Source organism: Lygodium microphyllum, chromosome 26 (assembly GCF_053477565.2).
Source record: "Lygodium microphyllum isolate KBCC chromosome 26, Lygodium_microphyllum_v1.1.10, whole genome shotgun sequence".
NCBI lineage: Eukaryota > Viridiplantae > Streptophyta > Polypodiopsida > Schizaeales > Lygodiaceae > Lygodium > Lygodium microphyllum.
Genome location: NC_141160.1, coordinates 91,681,282 through 91,703,356, shown reverse-complemented (window position 1 = coordinate 91,703,356; position 22,075 = coordinate 91,681,282). Strand labels below are relative to the sequence as shown.

General features: G+C 43.2%; 1 protein-coding gene across 3 annotated transcripts in view; it reads right to left on the bottom strand.

Annotated features, from left to right (window-relative positions):
* Window positions 1-21,402, bottom strand: part of LOC148013536 (phototropin-2-like) — a 29,924-nt gene extending 8,522 nt beyond the window's left edge. Inside the window, exons 1-19 of one of the 3 annotated variants that reach the window (XM_087667569.1) lie at window positions 20,284-21,402; window positions 18,399-18,581; window positions 18,224-18,315; window positions 17,824-18,079; window positions 17,489-17,711; window positions 17,281-17,351; window positions 16,501-16,607; window positions 13,630-13,679; window positions 13,442-13,546; window positions 13,287-13,346; window positions 12,062-12,151; window positions 11,817-11,893; window positions 11,626-11,710; window positions 11,445-11,525; window positions 4,097-4,200; window positions 3,896-3,945; window positions 3,678-3,784; window positions 3,161-3,286; window positions 2,891-2,942 (exon numbers count right to left, since the gene is read on the bottom strand). In XM_087667569.1, the coding sequence (XP_087523695.1) occupies window positions 2,891-2,942; window positions 3,161-3,286; window positions 3,678-3,784; window positions 3,896-3,945; window positions 4,097-4,200; window positions 11,445-11,525; window positions 11,626-11,710; window positions 11,817-11,893; window positions 12,062-12,151; window positions 13,287-13,346; window positions 13,442-13,546; window positions 13,630-13,679; window positions 16,501-16,607; window positions 17,281-17,351; window positions 17,489-17,711; window positions 17,824-18,079; window positions 18,224-18,315; window positions 18,399-18,581; window positions 20,284-21,122 (2,758 nt within the window). In that variant the 5' untranslated portion in view covers window positions 21,123-21,402. Of the gene's footprint in view, window positions 1-2,890; window positions 2,943-3,160; window positions 3,287-3,677; window positions 3,785-3,895; window positions 3,946-4,096; window positions 4,201-11,444; window positions 11,526-11,625; window positions 11,711-11,816; window positions 11,894-12,061; window positions 12,152-13,286; window positions 13,347-13,441; window positions 13,547-13,629; window positions 13,680-16,500; window positions 16,608-17,280; window positions 17,352-17,488; window positions 17,712-17,823; window positions 18,080-18,223; window positions 18,316-18,398; window positions 18,582-20,283 lie in introns of those variants that run through there. The other 2 variants (XM_087667570.1, XR_015688799.1) reach the window with 2 other exon arrangements.
* Window positions 21,403-22,075: the final 673 nt, after the last annotated feature.

Here is a 22,075-nt window from a genome sequence, read left to right as displayed (position 1 = left end):
CCAAACCGTGTACAACCTGCTGCCTGATGCCCAAAGTCGTGGCAGCGCAAGCCCTGCCCTAGTTGCCCAATCACAATGACCTGCTGCCTAAAGAAATGCCTGCCTGCCTCAATCTCTAGGAACTGTGGGATATTCTTAACCTCCTTCACTGCCATCTGCACCTTTGGGACCCCTACCGCTGTCACTACATCCGCGAAGGATGCGGGAAGGACAGTGCCGAAGAGCCTCCCAAAGTCTTCCACCAACTGATGGTACCCAATCACCAGGCCGGGGAAGAGGAGGGTGACCGGGTGCCGAAGAAACCTATTGTGGAGTGCAAACGCCTCCACAGTGAAGCCGCTCTACCAAGGGACCATGTATATGACCCCCTTCGTGGATGCATATGGTGAACTGGCGAGTAGCTCGCGCGTCTGCTGAGGCGGACCATGAAGATCCCTTGGCCCAACAGGACCACCTCCATAATCTGCGCCGTGTTGATGCTCAGCGTGGAGTGGAGCCAGTCCCGAAGCTGGGCCCTAGCTGGGGAATGTCCTACTACCTGACCATAAATTGTTGTTTCCATTAGCTCCAGCTCCTTAGCTCGGACGGCTAAGAGCTGCTCCTCAAAGAGGACTACGCGCAAGGTGTTCGACTGGGGGGCACTCGGTGAGTACGCCGGCGTCTGACCAAAGGTTTCCATTGCCCGTCCCTTCTAGGAGAACCTACCTATCGCACTACTGTGCTGCTGTTGAATGGGGAGTTGCTGCGGGGGGGGGGGGGGGGGGGTGGGGGGGGCGCGCAAGTAACTATTGACGGGCAATCAGTCAAATGGCGCATAGTCGGGGCAGGGGGACAGCAGGGCGACGTGACGGTTTGGTTTTTTTTTGGATTAGCACAAGGATTAGTTTCGGTCATACGATTCATGACCTCATCCTCAATCTCATATGTTCCATTGATTCTGTTTTAGCATCCCAATTTGATCATCTTGCCTAATCTTGATCTAGGAAAAACTTACGATCGTGTAAGCTGGCACTTCATAATTGCCACTCTGCGCTCCTTTGCGTTTGGTCCCGTCTTGTTGGTGCCTTACTTAGTAATGTCACTGCTTCTGTTTATACCAATGGGCTGCTATCTAACCCTTTTTTCTCAAGCGGTCCATCAGGTAGCGCTGCCCACTCGCTCCCCTAATCTTCGCACTTATCACTGATCCGCTGCTAAAGGTGGATCGTGAAACCCAAGAAGGGTGCTATAGAAGGGGTAAAACTCCCTAGAGATCATCATTTTGCCTCTCAAATGTTTGTAGACAACAACACAAGCATACTGAAGGCTGAGAAAGAATCACTGAATTCCCTTCTTAGCATGTATGGGGAATTTGCATTAATATCTCCTTCCCAAATCAGCGATCCTATTCGTGAGATGGGAAGGACCCCGAGTGGATTCTCAACTATGGCTTTAGGTTGGTCAAGTTTGAGCAGGCCTTACGATACCTTAGGTGCCATGTTGGTGTCACAATAGGCAGACTGGTTCATGACCAAGTGGCAAGGAGCACTGCTCACATTGGATGGTCTTTGCCAAATTAGGTGGGATACTCTACTGTGTCTAGGTCTCCTCAAACGAATCAAAGGCGCCTAAACGTGGATGATCCCAATTCATTTCTGGCTGTCTAATGCAGTTATTGTGGGCTCCACGTGGCCAAGTGTAAGATGGCAAGATGCTTTAACAAGTTGTTGCTCCATCAGAATATTCCAGTCTCAAGTTTCTCAAGTGCTAACAAATGCATGGGCTGATCTCTTGAAGAAAACTAGCTGGTCGCCGTAAAGCTAACTCATCTTTGCTCTCCAGTTTGGCTTTTACCCTCCATACACCGTTTGCTCCTGCTAAGGAAAATGCAAAACTCTCCAGAGACCTACACATGAAATGCATAAGAAACTGGCCTAATGTCTTGGACAGGGAAGCGTATGTTCGGAAGGACCCTGCCTGGATTAAGCAGCATTTCGACCTCTCTGATAAGGAGATGGAGTGGATTAAACACACACTGCAAAGCCTCAAACCCAACTGGCCTACCTCCTAGGAACTTGGTGACTGCCAGCCGGCCAATTTACGAGGAGGTGCTGATGGGAAAAAGCTGGTCCAATGCAACAGAAGACATGACGTAATTGGTCCATCTTCCAGGGTAATTATGCAAGTCTGGTCTAAGTGTAACAAGCAGTTTCCATTGGCTAGGATGGTATCTTGGAAAAGAAGGCTCCGCAGGGTTTGGAAGGCAAAACCTACCAACAAACTGAATTTTCATCTATGAAGAGTGGTGAGTCATAAACTCCCATCCCATAGCAGACTTGCCAAGGTTTTTAATATTGCCCTTCTTTGTGCGCGCTCTGCAAAACGAGGAAGCGCTGGTCCATCTGCTATGGGATGTGTCCAAGTTTGCCCAGTTTGGAATCTGGTCAAGAGCTGGTTGAAAGCTGCTAATCTTAGGGACAATTTAAGTATGAAGACAGCTTTGTTTGGTGATGTGGCAAACCCTGATGTTCAGACCTTGAAATTGATTCGTGTGGTCAGGGCCGTGACTCTCAAATTCATCTGGAAGATCAGAAATGAAGCTTCACTGGAGGGAAGGTAATGGTGATTCCTATGGATAGGAACAGAGAGCTCAAGGATACTCTTAGGACTCTAGCCAGGAAACTTGGAACAACTCAATGGATTTTCAAGCCTTTCTTTCGTAAGAAATTGGCTAAGGCCTGATCCACGGGTTCCTTTTTATTCCTGTGCTTGTAGAATCACGAGTTTCCTTTTAAAGGTTCGGCATTACTTTACCTTCGATAATATATGATCGACTCACGTTATTAAAAAAGTCTTATAATGGTAATAATGCATTCAAAAGTGGCAAATCATTCGAGAATCAATTGTGTACCTACAGCCCACCAATCAACAGCACTACTATGACCTGCTCCTGTGATGACCTCCTGATGCATCAAAATGACAATTGTTAAAAAATGCTGCATTGATATTTAAATCCATTAAAAAAATAAAAGAAGAATATGTGACATTGTATAGCCCGATAAATAAAAGACATGAGCTGGTAATTGAAGCTGTAAAGCCTTGCACAATTTACATGCTAAATGTCCCTGCACTACATGAAATGTACACAAACACGTGCCAAACAATTTCTAAACATACTTACTGGAGCAATATACTCCTCAGTTCCCACAAAAGAATTTGAGGTGTTGATAGGCTCTGCCATAAAATATGGAGGAGGTAGAGGTTTATTCTTTCTGCGCTTTCCTGGTGGTCTGGTGGGCCTAACAAACTGCACAAGCACGTCTACATTGTAAACTCTTGTTAAGATTATAGTAGCATTCCAAGACCATCCCCACAAAGCTAAACCAATCATACGGATCAATTGGAAGGAATGGCCTATGCTGCGCTGAAGCCTAATATTATACTACAAGACTTGGATCATTCCAGCATAAGCCTAATATTATGCTACAAGACTTGGATCATTCTTCCTGTCGTTTGCGCAAGTGTACAGGACAAGTCTGGACTTTTCCCCATAAACAGTCTCAAAAAGCTTTCCTAAATCTACCCTCAGTTTGTATCATATTTCTGAACTGACCATATAAGATAGTCAAACCTCATCATGCAAATCTCCCTAACCTCTATATTGACAAGTACTTTGCAAAAATTAAAAATTCTCATACCTGCGGCTTACATGAGGTAATAAATGAAAGATCAAAATCGGTAAGAACTACGTGGCCATCCTTCTGAAGTAGTACATTTTCAGGCTTGAGATCCCGGTATACAATACCTGATTCACCCAATAATAATTACTCAAATGATGACATCCTTACTCCTGGAAGAGTATGATGAGCTGCTCTACAATACCACCTCTAAGACAAACTTACAAGTTATGACTTACCCTGACAATGCAAATATTCTATAGCGAGCACAATCTCGGCAAGATAAAACCTAGAGAAATGATACAAAGTGCAAATATCAGAATGCAAAGAGTATCAAATTCTTGCTTGTATTTATTTGAACTGTAATAGTTCCTTGCTTCTGTGGTTACAAATAAGCCCATAAATTTCCTAATAAAAAATAAGCAGATACAATTCAGTACCTTGCTGTTTCTTCACTAAACACTTTCATTGGCTGCCTGTCCAAAAGCAAGAAAAGCTCCCCACCAGGACAGAAATCCGTGATCAGGCATACATGAGTCCTTGTCTGCAAAAAAACATGCATCAGAACCTGAATTGTAAACCTTGTATTACAAGAATGAAAGAACCAAATCTCAAGTATTCCAAAAAGACAGACCCATTCAAACTTTCAAGCACATTTAGTAGTCCGAGATGGAAAGAAATCATTTAACTTTCGGTGAAGAGAGATGAATTAGTAAAAGACTAAATGTGCAAGGGCCTTCTGGCCAGTAAAACTAACCACAGACCAAAAACCTAAGAAGACAAAAAGCTACTATTTTGGGAAGACGCACAGGAGGAGGGAAAGAGAGAATGCCAAGCCATGGAGAAGTGACCTCTCAAAGCATGATAACAACAGAAACAATCGATCCAACTTGCCACAGCAACAATCCCCATACATGACCAATATGACCATGGATGTCCGTAGCTGAATCAAATATAAATGCATTTCGTGTCCTCCAAATATGTCAAAGGCCAATCAAATGCAAAAAGTGCAAGACATTGGGACATTTTGTCTGCAAGTGGAAGTTGATGGCATTTTACCCAAGTTCCAAGAACAATTGGTGGTATGCTGATGTGTTACATCCATGCACACTCAAATGAAGGATATCTCAACTGAAGCTGTCCACCATTGTCTTCTACCAGCAGGCGCTTCTTAGCCATTCCTTGCAGATTCGGACCATTTCCAGCCATCCCACCCTACCATCATCAAGATGGCTGTTTTCTGCACCTCAGAGTTTGTGTTTATCACTGCACACTCCCTGAAACTCGGCATTTGGTCCAAAAGTGCAATCACCTACAACTGGCGACCTCCAAACTACTTGTATTTTGCATCATCTGCTGCCACCCAGCCTCAAACGTCATCTTGGAGCTGTGTTTTGCCTGCTCTCCTGTCAACTAGCCTGACTGACACTCCCCAGTGCTGTGTTTTGCTGATGGAGGCACTACTAGGGTTTGCACTGAGGAAACACAAAGTGTACGACCACAAAAAAAGCACAACAAGACAAACACAGACACAAAAAACAAAACTCAAACCCTAAACGCAAAACTCAAAACTCAAACACAAACAAAAGAAGGGATAGAAAGAACACAACTTTGAAGTGAATAAATGCTGCAAATGAATGTAGGAGTATACAGTGTGCCCAAGGGTAGAGCAGTTTGTCGAACGGTGACATCCACCGAGAACGGATCCCGTGTTGTGACCACTAGTTGGAGTGACAGAGTGAGAGAAACACCAAACATTGATCACCAAAGTGTGAGGAGACTGAGGTGACTGTAGAGGATGATGCATGATGACGTGGGTGAAGCAGCAAAACATAGCAGTAGAACGCCATAGTAAAATGACGCAGTAGAACGGCAATAAAATGCAGTAGTAAAATGCTGTAGTAGAATGCCGCAATAGAACGTTGTAGTAAAACACGGCAGTAAAACACAGTAGAGGAGCAAACGAGGTGATGATAACAATCGTGAAGGATGGACTATCACATGGTGGGAGACTAATGGCTGAGATCTACACACGAGTGGAAAACCTGCATGAAAGAGATCAAACTGAATGGGGGCAGCCTGTCCATTCATAGATGAGGATGGACCCTCTCAAATTAGGGTTTCATTGAACTCTCTCGAACCGCTCCCTATTTTAGGGTTTTCACTAAATTAAGCTTGTTTTGGGACTGTCCCTCTCTCAACCTAGAATGGCAACACCGAAGGAGGAAGAGGAGCCAAATGTCGGTCTTCATGTGGTGCCGAGAACCATGATGAGAAGAAATATCCCAACTGGAAGAGAGAGGTAGAAGTCACCACCAGGATAGCATCAAGAGAGAGACTGTACAATCCACCTCAAGAGGGAAAGCCTCCATGCTGGTAGAAGAGCAAAACTCCTAGGAAGATGAAACTATGAATGAAACGGTGTGCATCCCATGTCTCTAGCCCAAAAAGGACGAGACAAGCCTATATGTTAGCCCTACATTGAAAACAAAGTCTACAAAAGAGTAAAATCTGCAATCACAGAGGTCGGTGGTGAGATGCTCTGAAAAGAAAACAAAAATGAAATGAAAAATAAACTAAATGGGCAATTGCAATAATGCAAATGTGTATGTGTGTGTAAATACAATGGAAGACTTGAAAATGAAAGGCTAAGTGTGTGGCCATCATTGCATATAGCAAGGTGGGAAAGAAGGCTTAGAAGATGCAATGGAGTTCCTAGGAATGGATGCATAAAGTGAAATAGGATCAGTGCTAGCAAACCAATCAATCAACCCCTCAAAAGTAGAGTAGGATGGCCACTGAGGTTGTCCGTGAGTCACATGTCCAACAATCGTGGGGGTTAAAGGAGCAAATGGGGCAGCAACGAGAGGCATAGCCCCACTAGACTATATAGTTGTAGTACTCTAATGTGGTTTTCAAGGAGGAAGACCTTGGGCCTTGGTATGACACTCCTCGTCCACATGGCCCAATCTCTAGTAATGTGTGCAAAATCTATTTTTCTTAGGGATTTGATGCCAAAGGGATCATGTGTCTCTATTTCCATCGAAGGAAGTAGTGTCACCCTTGCTTTGGCTTGCCTTCGCATCTTGCAAGTTCTTGCCAATGTTGGTTTTCCCTCCCAAAGAAGAGGCAACCAACCCTCGCCCCTCTGAATAGATATGACTGGAGGACTTCTTGTGGACTTGATCATGTAGCCTCGCATAGCACAAGAATTGATACTCAAACTCGTACAAGGTCAGCAATCTAGGCAGTGAGATAATGCTGGATAAAATGGTAGTTGAGCAACTTTTTAAAGAAGAACATGACTGTCTGACTTCGAAAAGCCAGTATAGCAAACTCGGCTAGTAACTGCTGATATTCAGCCAACTTAACTTTTAGATCATCCCCTTCCTTAATGAAAATTTCTTGAAGCTCAAAGTGGATGTCTATATGCTGAGTACGATCTCTAGCCGCATAGCAATCAATAAGATGACTCCAACGTTCAAATGCAAGAGGGAAGTGTTGTAACTAAGAGTGAAACTCAGGAAGCAAACCCTATATCAGCTCGACGTTGGCTATGGCATTGCGAGCTCTCCATAGATGGACATAATCAAGGTGCGATAAATGAGGGTCAAGCATAGGCTCAATACCAACAACAAGGTCCCAAAGACCCTGAGACTCGAGCACTTGTTGCATATAGTTTGACCAAGTGATGAAATTCAACCCATTGAAATGAGTCTTGCCCGTGAAGGCATTCTTGGCCAATGCAACAGGAGTGGTAGCACTCGGATAAGGTGGATAGGGTGGGTATTGTAGTGGAAAGGAGTACACTTGGGAATGGGTCCCATAGTGCCCACCAGGCATTCAAGAAGTGTGCACGATGGATCCAAATGTGTGTATGGGATGATTAGGCATGGGCATTCTTGCACATGAGGACCCCATGGTGGAGGGATAGGGATATGTGGAGCAGAGTATGGAAATCCCTGCATAGGAGTGAACCACGGAAAGTGTGACCGTGCACCATAAGCAGAGGATGGAGATCCTTGCATCTGAGAGGTCATGGTGTGGGTATAGTTGGGGGCAATGAGGGGGATGCCTATCATAGCCATCCCAAGTGGAAAAGATGTGTCTACATGAGGAAAGGTAGAGGGAAATATATTAGAGGGTAGCATTCCCTATAATGAAGTTCTATAATGCAGAATGGCTTGCGAAAAAGGGTAGGTGATAGTGTTAAGAGGTGGAATGCCCCCTAACGAGGCACAGTGATGTGAATATGGAATAGAGAATGAGAATGTGCTAGAAGTGAAGATAGAAGGTCCAATTCCCAGTGTGATAGAGGTGGATGTGGAATGTAAGCCGACATTTTGAAATGAGTGTGATATGGCTTCAAGAGAAGAGGGTAGGATGGGAGGGAGAGAAGAAGTGTAATTGACTTGCTCAAATGAAACACAAGATGTAGCTATACCTGATTATGAATGTTTGCTTCTTGAACCCCCTCTATTGAGATTTACATACATTTGACCATCTCGATCCTGCACACCAATAGGCAAAACAGGAGAGGGTTTTGATTCGAACAACTTATGCCCGTGCCTGGCCGCCCATGGGATATAATCAGCATGGATTTCATTATGGAGCTCCCCGAATCCCATGGATACACCATCATCTTTGTAGTGGTGGACTATTTCTCTAAGCAAGCTCACTTCATCCCTTCCAAAACGCCATTGAATGCCAAAGAGATAGCCCGCCTCTTCTTTACGCGTGTTCAAGCTACATGGCCTATCCTTAGCCATAGTGTCAAATAGAGATGGAAGATTCATGAGTGACATGTGGAAGGAACTCTTCAAGACCCTGGAAACACAATTGCGATTCTCATCATCCTTCCACCCCGAAATAGATGGGCAAACAGAGTGAGTCAACCAAGGCATTGAAGATTTTAAGCCTTCCCAAACAAATGGCCCTCATCATAGGCCCAGTAGCGCCTCCACTCCTCAAATGTACTTGAGTCGAGGGTGGACTCGCATGGTAACCCAAAAACAATAAGCCCCAAGAGCCCCTACCAAATCTAGATGGGTAGACACTGACCAGCTTGCTAGAAAAAGCTATGTTAAGATCCCCAAGTCCTAGTGCGATAGACACTAGCCAGTCTGATAGTGTAGACTGTGTTAAGACGCCGCGAATGTCTCACCAAGTCCTAGACCGGCAGACAATGGCCAGCTTGTTAGCAAAAGTTGTGTTAAGACCCTGGATGAGTCATATAAACGCTACCCTTAGATTGCTGAGGACAACAATCCAGTAAGCAGGGGTGAGTGTAACGGCTTTGTAACTATACCATGGCATTATCACCGAAAACACCTATATAGAGAGTAGTAGTGACTCTGAGCCCTGCTTGGTTTCCACTCTACGTGTGATTCCCTATACCCAATGGTGAACCCTCTTATGTGCCACATCACGAGGGTGTAGTCCTGGGATGTACCTATGTTGTACCAATTCTTTGATTGAATAATACAAGAGTATACCTTGCTCTCACATATCGTGTTACCTTTCTGTGCCGTGTTGATTGAGTAATGAGTGCAGATGCATCACACTTAGGTCCACAACAGGGCTAGAAAGAAAGGCCAACCCACGTTTGCCCAAGGCGTCCCACAACAGGGCTGGAAAGAAAGGCCTAGGTTTGCCCAAGGTGTCCCACCCCAAAGCAACGAGTGCAGGTGCATCACACTCAGGCCCACAACAAGGCTAGAAAGAAAGGCCAACCCAAGTTTACCCAAGGCGTCCCACCCCAAAGCAACCAGAGCATCAAACAAAAGGTACACGATGGCTGCCCAGTGGCCTATCAAGACTATAGAGGTAATGGTTATCTTAGCAAGGGAGTCCAAGAAGTCAACCCAAAGACGACACAATAATGGGCAAAGGGTGCTATCAGCTGCCCAGTGGCCTACCAAGTCTAGCAAAGGCAAATGGAACCACAATGAACTTTTTTTTTTTTAAATTATAAAAGCGCACGGGCGCGCGTGTGTGTGTGTGTGTGTGTTGGGGTAAAGATGTTTTGAGAGATGGGTTGTAGTCGATTAAGTAATTATACCATATGGGAGAATGAGAAGGAATGGTTAGATCCAACCCATTACCAAACAAACAAGCTATCCAACCACTTGAGGGTGTCAATGACGAGGGAAGGGAGATGAAGGAATGATGATGTGGTGTACAAACCGCTAGCAGAAACAGCTTAGGATCCATCTAGTGGTGCTTTGCACAATGAGTATGCTACATGCTATGAGATGCTCATGCAACAAGTGCCACCTGGACAATGTCCCTCTTGGGGAAATTGTTCACTTCTCCAAGCATCGTTTCCAAAGATGATGAAAATCACGCAATGCAAAAGGAGGAGGTACAATAGGGGGGAAAAGACCAATGTCAAAGGCAACTGCCGAGAAATGTAGAATGCCAAGAAGGGTAGCAATTCCCTGGAGGACCAATTGAAATCTTTCATGAAACCACGAGGATACTGGAGTAATGCATTGTAGTGCTACCTATGTAAAACAATCCGAATCCATGGCATTCAACAATTCTACCTGCTTCAATGTGACTCCCACCCCAAAGCTGATCCCAATTACTCTCATGTAAGACATGCCAAATTTCATGTTGTTTGCTATGAGAGCAAACATTCCAAGTGGCAATCTTTATATACTAGCAGAACAAATATCAGTTTCAAGGCTGATCCTGCCTCAATTGAACTTTTTCTGCCAACACCTCAAACACTCCATCATCTAGAATATCAGCTGGCGCTGCAAAGGCATTCCACCCATGACACTCAAACTTGGATGAAGATGGCTTACCTCATTTTTAGAAGCTAAGTGTGGGTATCAGCAATCCCAAGGAGTAATCACCTTACCCTGTTTGTCAAATGCATGACGTGCAAGGGAATCCTAGGGCTGCTCAGCATGCGATCACAAATTTGTAGGGAGCTTAGAACCAAAAATAACCATACTGGATGCATTTGGCACTGAACACTTATGCTTTTGACACACATACACACAAAAGAAGTCCTTGGAGCTTGCGAATGAGCCAAGTAGCTGCTCAACAACCTTCTTGCCTCTTTTATTCTGAACATCAATCCATCCTAATTCCTCTGAAACCGAAGATAGTGCAAACAGCTTACCCTTAGCCGAATATCTTTGAACTGGCTGGTGCATCAACCATCATGCTAGTATCTGTACTATGGTCAGTCCTTACATTTCTTTTTCCTGAGCACTCAGCCATGAACTGACCAAGCTTGCCACAAGAGAAATAGTGGCTAGCAAAGGTGTCTCGTTCAAGTCTAAACCTCAACAAATGCATACCAATGCAGTTCTTATGCAACCAATTGGGCCTTTTTCTTACAATATCCCATAGCATGCACAACCGATTTCCACTTGCTGCCCTCGTACTTTGAGAAACCAAAATAGGGCCAATAGCTGCCATTGCATCCTTTCACAAAGGCAGTTTTCAACCTCAATCCATACCAGAACACATATGCAACATTCTTATTTAAGTGAAAATTGAAAATCAGCCATGGATCTCCATGTCACCACATGCACCAGCTGTCTATCAACCTGCCCAAATGATCATCCTGGTTCTTTAGCTGAAACATCCACATAGGATCCAGCCTATACATGAAGACACAACAGAAGGTCTCTCTCTCTCTCTCTCTCTCTCTCTCTCTCTCTCTCTCTCTCTCTCTCCCCTTAGATCAAGATCCATATTGTCAGTGCTTCTATCTCTCTCAGCACACACAACAATAAAAGAAGCAGCAATTGAGACAATAGATGCTACCTGAAAAGAGGCATACAAGGACGGAAGAAATGGGTGATCAAGCATTGCAAGAATTTCTCTTTCTGCACATGCACGATGAACCTGGAAATACAATCCCATTAGATGTTAAAAATGCTCATCTTTCCATATATTGTGCAGTATAACTGTACTTGCATAATGATACAAGTAGTAGAAGTCTAACCTTGTTTCTGTTGAGCATGACACTTTTATCCATTGCCTTCATTGCAAAAAGTTCTCCTGAACCACGTAGCTCCACCAAGTGCACACTACAAAGTTTGCAAGCATGAAATTTTGACATTTTAAAGGCTGCTATTATATCAGAAAAAGTTTCATCCTAGATTGACACTGCTTGCCTTGAAAGGAAATGACTACCTGCCAGTATCCCCAAAACCAAGAGGCTTGATGGGACAAAAATGTTTTAGCCCAATCTTCTCTCCTTTTTCACGAATCTTAAACAATACTCTTACATATTAGAAGAGAAAAGGAATTAAATCAAACAACAAGATGTAAGCAGTACATATTCACTCATCAATCGCTCGAATACTGGCCTAGCATTTTCTAATCCAATCAATAGTGATTAGGAGGAACTCCAATTTCCCGAACTACATCCAAGATACCTTTTGAATAGCCTTCCACAGATCACTTTGTTTCTTGTGAGGTTTAGGCAGAACAGTTTTCGAGTGGTTAGCCCACAGGTCATCAGGTGTCTGAAATGTGACAGCAAAAAGAATATGTAAAACTAGAAAGCATTAGCACGTTAGTTTCTAGTGCTGACTTTCTTGCAGTGTCACGGGAACCATTTGTTGCAAAAGATACATGACAGAACACATCAATAAATCATTGTTGTCAAATTAACTGCCATTCCAAAGAAACTAAAAGAATTCACTAAGCTGTTATGGAATCACACATTATGTAGAGTATCAGCTGCTATTTTTCTAGCAAAGAAAGCATATAAACGGCTGCTTTAATTAGAAACCTGTATTGTTATATCACGCACACATTAGCCCAGGTACAAAGATGATTAATCATGTGAAATTTCAATTTAAGTCATGCATTGTTTGAAGTATCAAAAGCTCCAGAAGAAAACAATTGTACACCTCTTCCAACACTGTCTTGCAATAGCCATAATGAGCAACGAGCACTGGACAACAAGGTGGGACGTAGAACTTTAGTAGGAACTGATTAACACAGATTCAGCATAAATATTGGAACACTCTTGAGGGTTCTTACACAGGGCAGCAAACATGTGAACGGAGACAACAATAACTCCATTTGCATACTAACAGTGGTTGGCACAATTTTCTCAAGAAGCATATATAGAGTACTTAATGGGTCCTTCACGTGAGTCTGAAAACATAAACTTTCAAAAATCATCAACTGGAAAAAAGGAAGAATCAGTATTATGATGTATCATGATGATTGGCACCAAATATGAAATATGGTACAATTGTACTAAATCTTTGGTCAAGTTATCTAACCCTAAAGAAACTACATCTTCATCCCTTCATCCTAAATACAACAAACAGCATTCTTAGCTAGGTGAGCACAAATATCTACTAAGCAATGCAAGATAGAAAAACACCAGCCTTGTTTAATTTGTAAGGCATGTGTACTTTTTTAAGCCTTGATTTGTATTCAGAGATCAATCATGTGCAATCAACTTAAAGTGTTAGATGTTATCTCAATGTAATGTCTCACCACCGCTAGCTTTCATATTCTACGATTAAAATGTGATGTTTAGGACAGTATAAGCAGATCCAGCAATCTAAACATGGCAGAATCATGTAATGAGGACCCAAGCAAAGTGTGACTTATGGCAACCTTCAGCTTATTATTACGTACCAAGTTTGCATCTGGAAGCTCCCGGACTGCCTCATCAACATTTAAGGCCGTCGCTCGTACCTGCAATATCCAATGAGAGTTGTCAAGGCATGCAAATGATTATGCAGCCTGAAATTACACCGGGAGAAAGAAATAGAAAACCAGCTATAACGTACAATTTTGGCACCCTCTTTCTCTGTCTTCTCAGAGAGTCTCTTTTGAATAGGTTCAAGCTGTTCACTACCATCCAATTGAACTCCGATAAAATATTGCAGCTCTCCCTGAAATCAACAAGAAGCAACAACCAAATGAGTTGAAGAAAATGGAGAAATAGACCAAAAAAGCTAAACAGACTGAGTAGTACTTTTTGATCACGCATTGGCTGTAGGTGGAATAGATTCCAAAATCGTTTTCCTGCACATTGAATTCGCCATCAAGCTTCAATAAAATTGGCAGTTACAAACAGCTAAGTGCTTTGATACGAAAGAATACACTACACATAGAAAAGAAAGATATCCAATGGCCTAATACAGAATTACACTTTCTAAATAAACAAAAAACTTTCCATGCCTGACATCACGATGAACTATCACCACTACAAGAAGCTAACAAAGAAGCTCAAGCGCATTTAAATAAGTGTGATAAGCAGAGGTACATATTGGAGATGTCTAAGAGCTGGAACGGCTCATTGAAAATTGAGCAGGCCATGTGAGCCTCAGTCACAAGCTTAGCAGCACGTGCTTGTGCTGTCCTGCAGCTGCTGTCTTGCCATGGCTGCGGCATGTGTCCAGTGCCTGCTGGAACATATCTGTTGCAATTGCACAGCATATCTGCTTCGTAAAACATAAAGAGCTGCATGAAATGAGGTTATCCTAGTTTATAAGGAAGATACAGAATCATAACAGGCAGCACAAATGAACACAGTAGACACAAACATAAATGCAGCAGGTCAATTGTGCATGAGCTGCAAATTGCAAGCTCACAAATCCATGTTTGTACTGCCCCTCAGCTCACCCCCCTTTGGCCCACTTGTCCTGTTCTCTGCGTTTCCAAGGATTATTTGTACTTTTCCAATGCTTTAAAAATCTTGCCTACCTGAGGTTTCATTTAGACCAGGAAGTGGAAATTATAAGCAGGCTCTCAGTCAGTAGAGTCATTCATGTGTATGTTACATGTGTGTCTCATTCAGATTGTGTACAGCTGATTAGGTGCAGCCCTCTTCCATTCGCACTCTCTCTTTCACGTGTTTTCATGATGCATGTGTTCAAGGCACTAGGAAGGTAACCCAAGCATTTATGTTTCTTGGCCCTCCCATCCTCGTGTGCAAGATAGCCTCCCAAATGCAACAGCCTCTACTATTTCAGGTTGCATACAGCTGTGTTTTAGTAGTTACTAGCCTTCTCAGTCGAGATACAATGTGTGCAAATATCATCTACTTCAGATCAGTCCCAAAAATGCATTTTACTCTTCCAATGATCTCAAAAACCTAAGTTCAGTGCCTAACTTCTCTAATTTATGCTTTCTCCTGCTACATTTTGGTTCCAAGACAGAAGCTAGCCAGTTTATCTTCAATTCCCCCCCTCACTTCAGAACCACCTTGCAGCATTTCATTTCCATGACAGCAGACAGCCAATTTCCTCACTCCCTCTTCCTTAAACCAAGCTGGAAAACTTGTGCTTTCAGTTTAGTACAGGCTGCCAACAGCAGACATGTATGACTTCTTGTTTCCACTAAAGATTTGCTAGTTGTAGAAGTCAACTAACTAGTTAACTGCACAAGGCCTAGCCCTTTTCCAGGTTCACTGATCTTCTCTCAAAAGGCCTCTCTAGAGGGTTGCATAGTAGTCCCAATAGATACACCCCAAAAAATCTTAAAAACCGCTTGACTCCACATAGAGTGATCAAGTCACCAAGGAGGTTCCCATGCCACTCGTACAGCCGGCTCTCCAAACAGGCCTCACAATGAGGCTACATGCAAAATTCCCAAGTCATGTTCCCAAAGGCATTTTTTTCCCCGATCAGGAACTTAGACCATGACACTTCTGAGAAATTCTTTTCTACAGTTGATCATCAGCAGACATACTTTCAACTTCAGCTGCTAATGAAGGGTTCCATGGTTCGCCAAGAGAGCTCAAGTAAGCCTCAACTTCAAACTTCAATAGGAGAGTGCAGCAGAGCAGACCCCAGACTCCCTAGTTATTCAGTGCCAGTAGGGACTCCTGGTTCAGATCATGGGGTGTTGTGCAAATTGTGCTTCTTACTTCAACCACACCAATGATATTGCCACCTTCAATACGTCACTAAGCACAATTTTAGAACTGTAACATGACATTTTGTTATCTCGTTTTGAATGCCATTTCAATAGATACTTCCTGTGGAAAGGATCATAAGGAAAACTTGAAGCACATTTTCCAGCTGTTGGCAACCAACAAGGTCTCCATCAATCAGAAGATGTCTGATATTTTCATGGATAACATCTCTTACGTTGGCCACATTCTCTTTTCCATAAAAATCTGGATTTCACCAAGGTAATTCCTATCTTCAAGTGCTCACACGTCACAATCAGGCAGAACTGCCATTCATTCTAGTGTTTGACCATGGTCCACATTCCACTGTGATTTTGTGGAGCACTAGGCCCGATGACAATCCCCCCAAAGTATTTGACACATTCGCAATTGCAAGTTCCTTTCCGCTGTGATCCAGTTCAGCAAGTGGCTTTCTAGAAGCTCCAAACTACTATGGCTTGAATCAAGTATTGCGGATCTCAAGGTTCAATGTCATGTGAGCGCCAAAAGTCCACTCCAACTGAGAGAAACATTGTACTTGCCAACAAGAGTTGCTTGCAATGGTACACACACTCAACAAGTCAGAAGCATTTTTCTCAGGGCCCATTGAAGAGACCAACCATCAAGCATGCTTTTAGGCTTTCACCCAATCCAACATGAACATTTTTCCTGGATAAAGCAAGTGGTAGCACTCTCTCAATATTGTTATGGCAGTGAGTATGCCCTTGTCGGTAGAGAGAATCAGGTAGGGGAATACTATTTTTGTTGATAGCTTATATTATAGGGATTGCAAACAATTTGGACAGTCTGTAACAACCACTGTTATACTGAAGACTGGATAAAAACATGGATCTTGCCTACAAAGCTTTATAAAGACAGTTTCTGTTAGCTGCCATACGCTCAAACAGATATTACAAACACCACAACTTGAACTTGAGCTGTCCTTAGTACCTGATTTGGTATAATTTAGCAGTTGAACTGTGATTTCCCTTTGTTCCCTTATTGCGTCTCTTATTCTGGCCACTGTAGAATAGTCAGTATCAGGCCCCTGAAGAAATCTGCAGAGCGATCAGAAGTCATTAGAGAGTACATGGCTTTAAAATTGCAGACTTCTCATAAGATCTTTTTTTGGAGAGCCTTTCTATTTTCCACCAAATAATATAATCTTCTCTTCAGGAGTACAACCAACTTGTATAAAACCAAAAGACTGTGCAAGAAGCCAAAGCAAGGCATATATGTACAAGTAACTTAGTGCAGCTTCCATTCAAGCAAATTAGTATTAGCAGCCTGTGGCATTCATATCCAGATCATTGACAAGGACCAGAATCAATTAATTCACAGAACAAGACTCTGTATGCACGGTTAGCACTCTCTCCAGCTGGTGTGCAGATTTGAAAATCTCTGGTTGATAGCAAGCTGCAATTATTGCACATCATCCATTTATAAAACAATAATTATTTGCTCACAAATCCAGAGCAGCAGCTTGTATTTGATGATTAAGGCTAGACGTGACTGCATTCCAGTAAACAAAGATAGAAAACGCGTGCTATAAAGATATTTCTTCTCTCAAATTGGAGGTGTACAAGTACAGTACTTGCTAGGTTATCACAAGGTATTTGTCTCATTCATGAAGCCTTCCAAGTTTTGGAATGTTTACAGTTGAAAGCCTCATCTAGCACATGGTACGTTGTTTTGCAAAGCTCATAGAAGAACCAGACATAGAGGACAAACCTGCAATTCCTTCCAAGGATCTCTTCCCTAGTGTACTCAGTTAGCTCTAAAAAACTGTCAGATGCAAAAATCTGCCAACACCAACCAAGTACATAAGGTGAAGATAGAAGAGGAAGAAGTACAAGTTTAGCAAATCTACAAATGACAGTTAAGGTATCGAAAATCACAAAAAGTTCAATCACTACAAGCCTTGTATCCTCTGACATACAATGGGATTGTCAGGTAGCCTTGGATCAGTTATCACAAAGTTTTTCTCGATCCGTTCCAGTGTGGTTGCCAAATCAATACCCCTACGAATTTCCTGCAATCGCTCCTTATCATCGAGCTCATCCAAACTGTCAGACCCTTCTTCATCCCTGGTCATTAGAATCTCTGGTTCAATAAACTCGACTGGCTCCGGTTGACTGGCCTTTCCACCAAACTTGTCTAACCTAAAGAAACACAGAAAACAATACCAGGTGAATATCACACAATCGTGTAATAATCATCATACATTATTTAGAAGACCACATCTAATGCCATTATCAACCATATCGGGATTACCCAATCAATGACCGAAATCCAGACGATCGATGCCTTTTAGGCACACCTTCAGGAGTTTGCTCTGTTCTTATCATTGTTTGAGATCCACGACTATCAGCTGGTTTAGAAAGAGGCTCATTAGGGGCATTCACAACCCCTCCTGCATAGTTTACTGATGCAGGGGGCAGGTGAGGGGATGTCAAGCTTGAATGATGGGGGTGTTTAACAGCCTGCACCAGCTCCGTCACCTGCATCACAGCTCTGTCCTTTTGCCTGGCTGCAGATATAAGAACCAAAATAATACATTAACTTTTTTTTTGTGGAAGGTCTCTCATCAATTGCAGCAGTATAAATATCCACTTTGAAAAATGAAAACAATAACAGGGTTCAGTTGTATCAACAGAACAGCCAAAAACGTTACCATCATATTTGATAAGTGACTCTGGAAGCCCATTTGGCCTCAAAGCCTTGTCTTTATAGCCCTCGGTGTGTTTGCTCACCTCTACTTGCATTCTGTCAAGTTCAGTTTAAATGTATAAATGCAGCACTACAAGATTACAGGTCCAACAAAAGTCTATATAAGTAAGATGACTGACCCTATAAACTTGAGAACATTTCCCTGCTCATCCTTAATAGGAGCTATAGTGAGAAGATTCCAGAAGGCAGTTCCATCTTTTTTGTAGTTTAAAAGGCGGCCACAATAATTTTTTCCTTCTGCTAGTGCTTCTCGAATCTTTGCTACATCTTCAGGGTCTGTATCTGCTCCTTGCAAGAACCGGCTACAACCATCCATTCCAACAAAACAGATGACTAAGAATAAGAAAGAAAACATCTTACATATCCTCTCAAAGCCAAGGGTGGGCAAGACCGTTTGAACATAAACACATATATACATAAACAAACAAATGTATATCGCATTAGTATTAGTCAACTTTAACAGCAATAGACATGACATTCTGCTTTGAAGCTTTCACATTCTACACACTGCTTGTCATCATCTAGTTAGTGTTCCACTGTCCTCCCTGGTTCACGGACAAGTCTTAAATAGTGATTTTTAACAAGATGTGTTTTCTGCTTGAACATTCGCATCATCATTGCAGATCTTACTGAATTTCTGTGTCTTTGTGCATGTGCATAGTGAACTCCTTGGCCGTGGCTCGTTTTAAGTGGCATCCTGATCAAATCTTTTAAAAGCCCCTTATGAAAATTGTGCACATCTGTTGTTAGCACGAGATTGTGTTTGTAATCTTACAACTTGCTCCTACCAGTTCAACACAAGTACAAAAGGTTGAACATTAAATAGAAGTGGGCCTGTAGCCAAATATTCTTGTACTTTAAAGAGTATAACCCTGAGGAGCATTTGGACACAGACTTACAAATATGACAATAAGATCGGTCCAAACTTAACAGCTCTCAAACTTCAATTATTACATGAGCACCAAGAATGGTGACTCTCTTTAACCACTACTTGGCACCTTAAGTGAGATTGTATTAACCAGTATGTTCTGTCCAGCTGCCTTTTCCAGGGACACAACTATTTATTGAATAAATGAATTTCAGCTCTTAGTTGGGTATTAAATTAACCAGCCACAACATTGCACTTGACAACAAACAGGCCTCCACAGCATACTATCTGCAATATGTGCCTTACATATCAATGATTGCTCCACCTACCTATTTCATTATTACTTCCCCTCAACGGCCACCAGGCCTCATTTAACACACGCCATGAACCCACAGTGAGGAGACCATTTCACAATGAGATTCTTTCCTGTGTAAATGACTAACACATCTACAGATTTGTTTACGACCCCTGACAAATATGCTAGCACTGCCTGCAACCTTGTCATATTGACTGGCTACAAAAAGATAACACCAACCATGTATGACTGAAACAACTCAAAGGACTTACTTGCCCATTACTGGCCCCAACATTTCAAATTACTAGCTACAATGAAAAGATAAGGCATCCAAGTATGTTTGGGAGTCTCGAATCATTAGCCCGACATTGTCTTGGTTTTGCAGATGAGTAACAGCTTTCATATCCTGTCAGCTAATTGATTTTCTTTCTAGAGGATGTTTGCATTGGTCTTTATTGTTCTCCCTTTTTGACATCCTCTGCATTCAAAATTATCCAATCACCCCCATGTGATCAACACTGTGCTCTGAAAGATGTTTATTCTCCCAAAGCCTTTGTGGCACAGCATATACCTACTACTGAGCAGATAATGTATCATCTCCTTGACAATTTCCATGATGGTGCCAAAAGAAGGAAATTTTGATTCTAGTATCACGTGTCTGGACCAGACATACTCCAGTCTCCAGAGCCTGAGTTCAGAGGTTTTACAAAGAAGTTCCTTGCTTTCTTTTGAAAACACAGAAATTTATTGATAACTCTATTGAGCTGTGAGTCTTTTTCCATCGTATCTTTGTTTGAAATGACAAAGTAAACAAGCAAAGGAAAACTGATAAGGAACTGACCAGTTTCTCCCAATCACTTCCTTTGAACTGTATCCTGTCATTTTGAAAAACCCTGCACTCGCATACAAAATTGGATAATCAGGTCGAGTTGCATCTGAAACAACAAATGTCTGCTGGAAGGTTTCAAGGGCATCCTTCAAGTCCTTGGACACCCTGGGGATGTACATAGCTACGCCAGAGTCTTCTGACGATCTCATAGATGTGTCTGAAACCCTCTGTTGACTGCTAGATCTCCTCTCATCCCCAAACTTGCTAGGACCAACACTGGGTCCTCCACCTGCACCAACATTGCTTTTCACTACCAATCCCCATTCTGCTGCCCTCTCAGCCATGCTAGCCTCTGACATCACTTTTCGGCCTCCACCCGCAGTTTTACCATTTTTCTGAGTGATCCCTTCACCAGCCTTATATGTGGGCGCATCCTCCAACCCCTCAGGCCAGTCAGCTTCAATTTCCTTGACGCCCTCTCCCTCCAAAGGGAACTCTTTCACCTCAAGCTCTGTGACAGGGCACAAGGCCACACCAGGTGAGGAGGCGGTACCTACATCTAGGGGGCTCTGCGTGCTCGGTCCATAGCTGAGGGACTTGTTCCACATGTCAACCTGCTGCTTAACTTTGCTTGCTTTGGGATTCGGAATGGACTCGTCCGCAGGGTCAGTGAGGCCTCGTGCCAAATTGGATGGCAAGGTGGGGGTGAACCCAGAGGGATTGAAAACCTCCAGGGAACCACGGGAATCGCGAGGGAGGGTAGGGAGGCCTGCGGCGGATGGGTCATAGGGAGGTCTGCGCATAGTATATCCTCCTCCTGCACCATTACCACCGCCAGAGCGGGCTTCCATGGTGGCGAGAGAAGCAGGGCAAGCTGCGGGTGGAGGGAGGGCAGAAGCTACACAAAAGGAGTCAATTGGAAGGTGATATAAGTGACATGTCGATTGCCTGCATCTACGAATGAGGATGGCAGGCGGCGGAATTTGAGTTAAAGCACAAATGCGTAATCAACTGTCTAGCTGTGAGTCTACCATAGCTAAAGCTCGCCAGGGCCATTAAACATCATCATCGGTTATCAGCATCATCATCATCATCATCACCCTATGAATGAATGAATTTTGGGGGGGGGGGGGGGGGGGGAGGGCCTTGTGCGAGCGAACGAGCTCATGGAGTAGATAGATGGAAGAGGGAAGAGTGTTACTGTAGACGATCGAATGACGATAATTAATTTTTTCCCTCTGAAAAAGCCACATCCAAAGAAAACATTTCTCTAATTCGAGTGAGATTTTCGACCAATCCTAGCGCTCCGTAATAGATTTACCCTTTTTGAAAAGGAGATGACGTGGAGCTGGGGATGTCGCGGGATTCGTCCAAGTGGAGGGTAGCCCACGTGCCTATCTTTTTGGCTCCTGCTTGGCGAGCGGGGCGAAGGGGGTTCATGTCAACACGTCCTTTACAAGTCTCGTGGCTTAGCGACATTGCGCACAACACCCATTGGAGGGACCCCCGCCAGCGCCCTCCTCCTCCCCTCCACAAAATGCCAATCCCTGGGACCCGTACCCCATTTAATGTGTCTTTTATTTTTGGAGGGTTTTTCCCCTACCATCGGAAAATGTCTTGAATACTTATATATATTTTAGTACCTTCCTTTCCGCTTTGAATTGCTGTATGATCATGTTGTACGAGTTTACGATCATGCCTTTTACTATAATCTCTGACTAGCGTTCCGCACGCGCATAGAATCCTAGGCTACCTCGAAGCGGCAAGCGAAGTTGCCGTGCTACAATCCATTTCTCATCTTTCT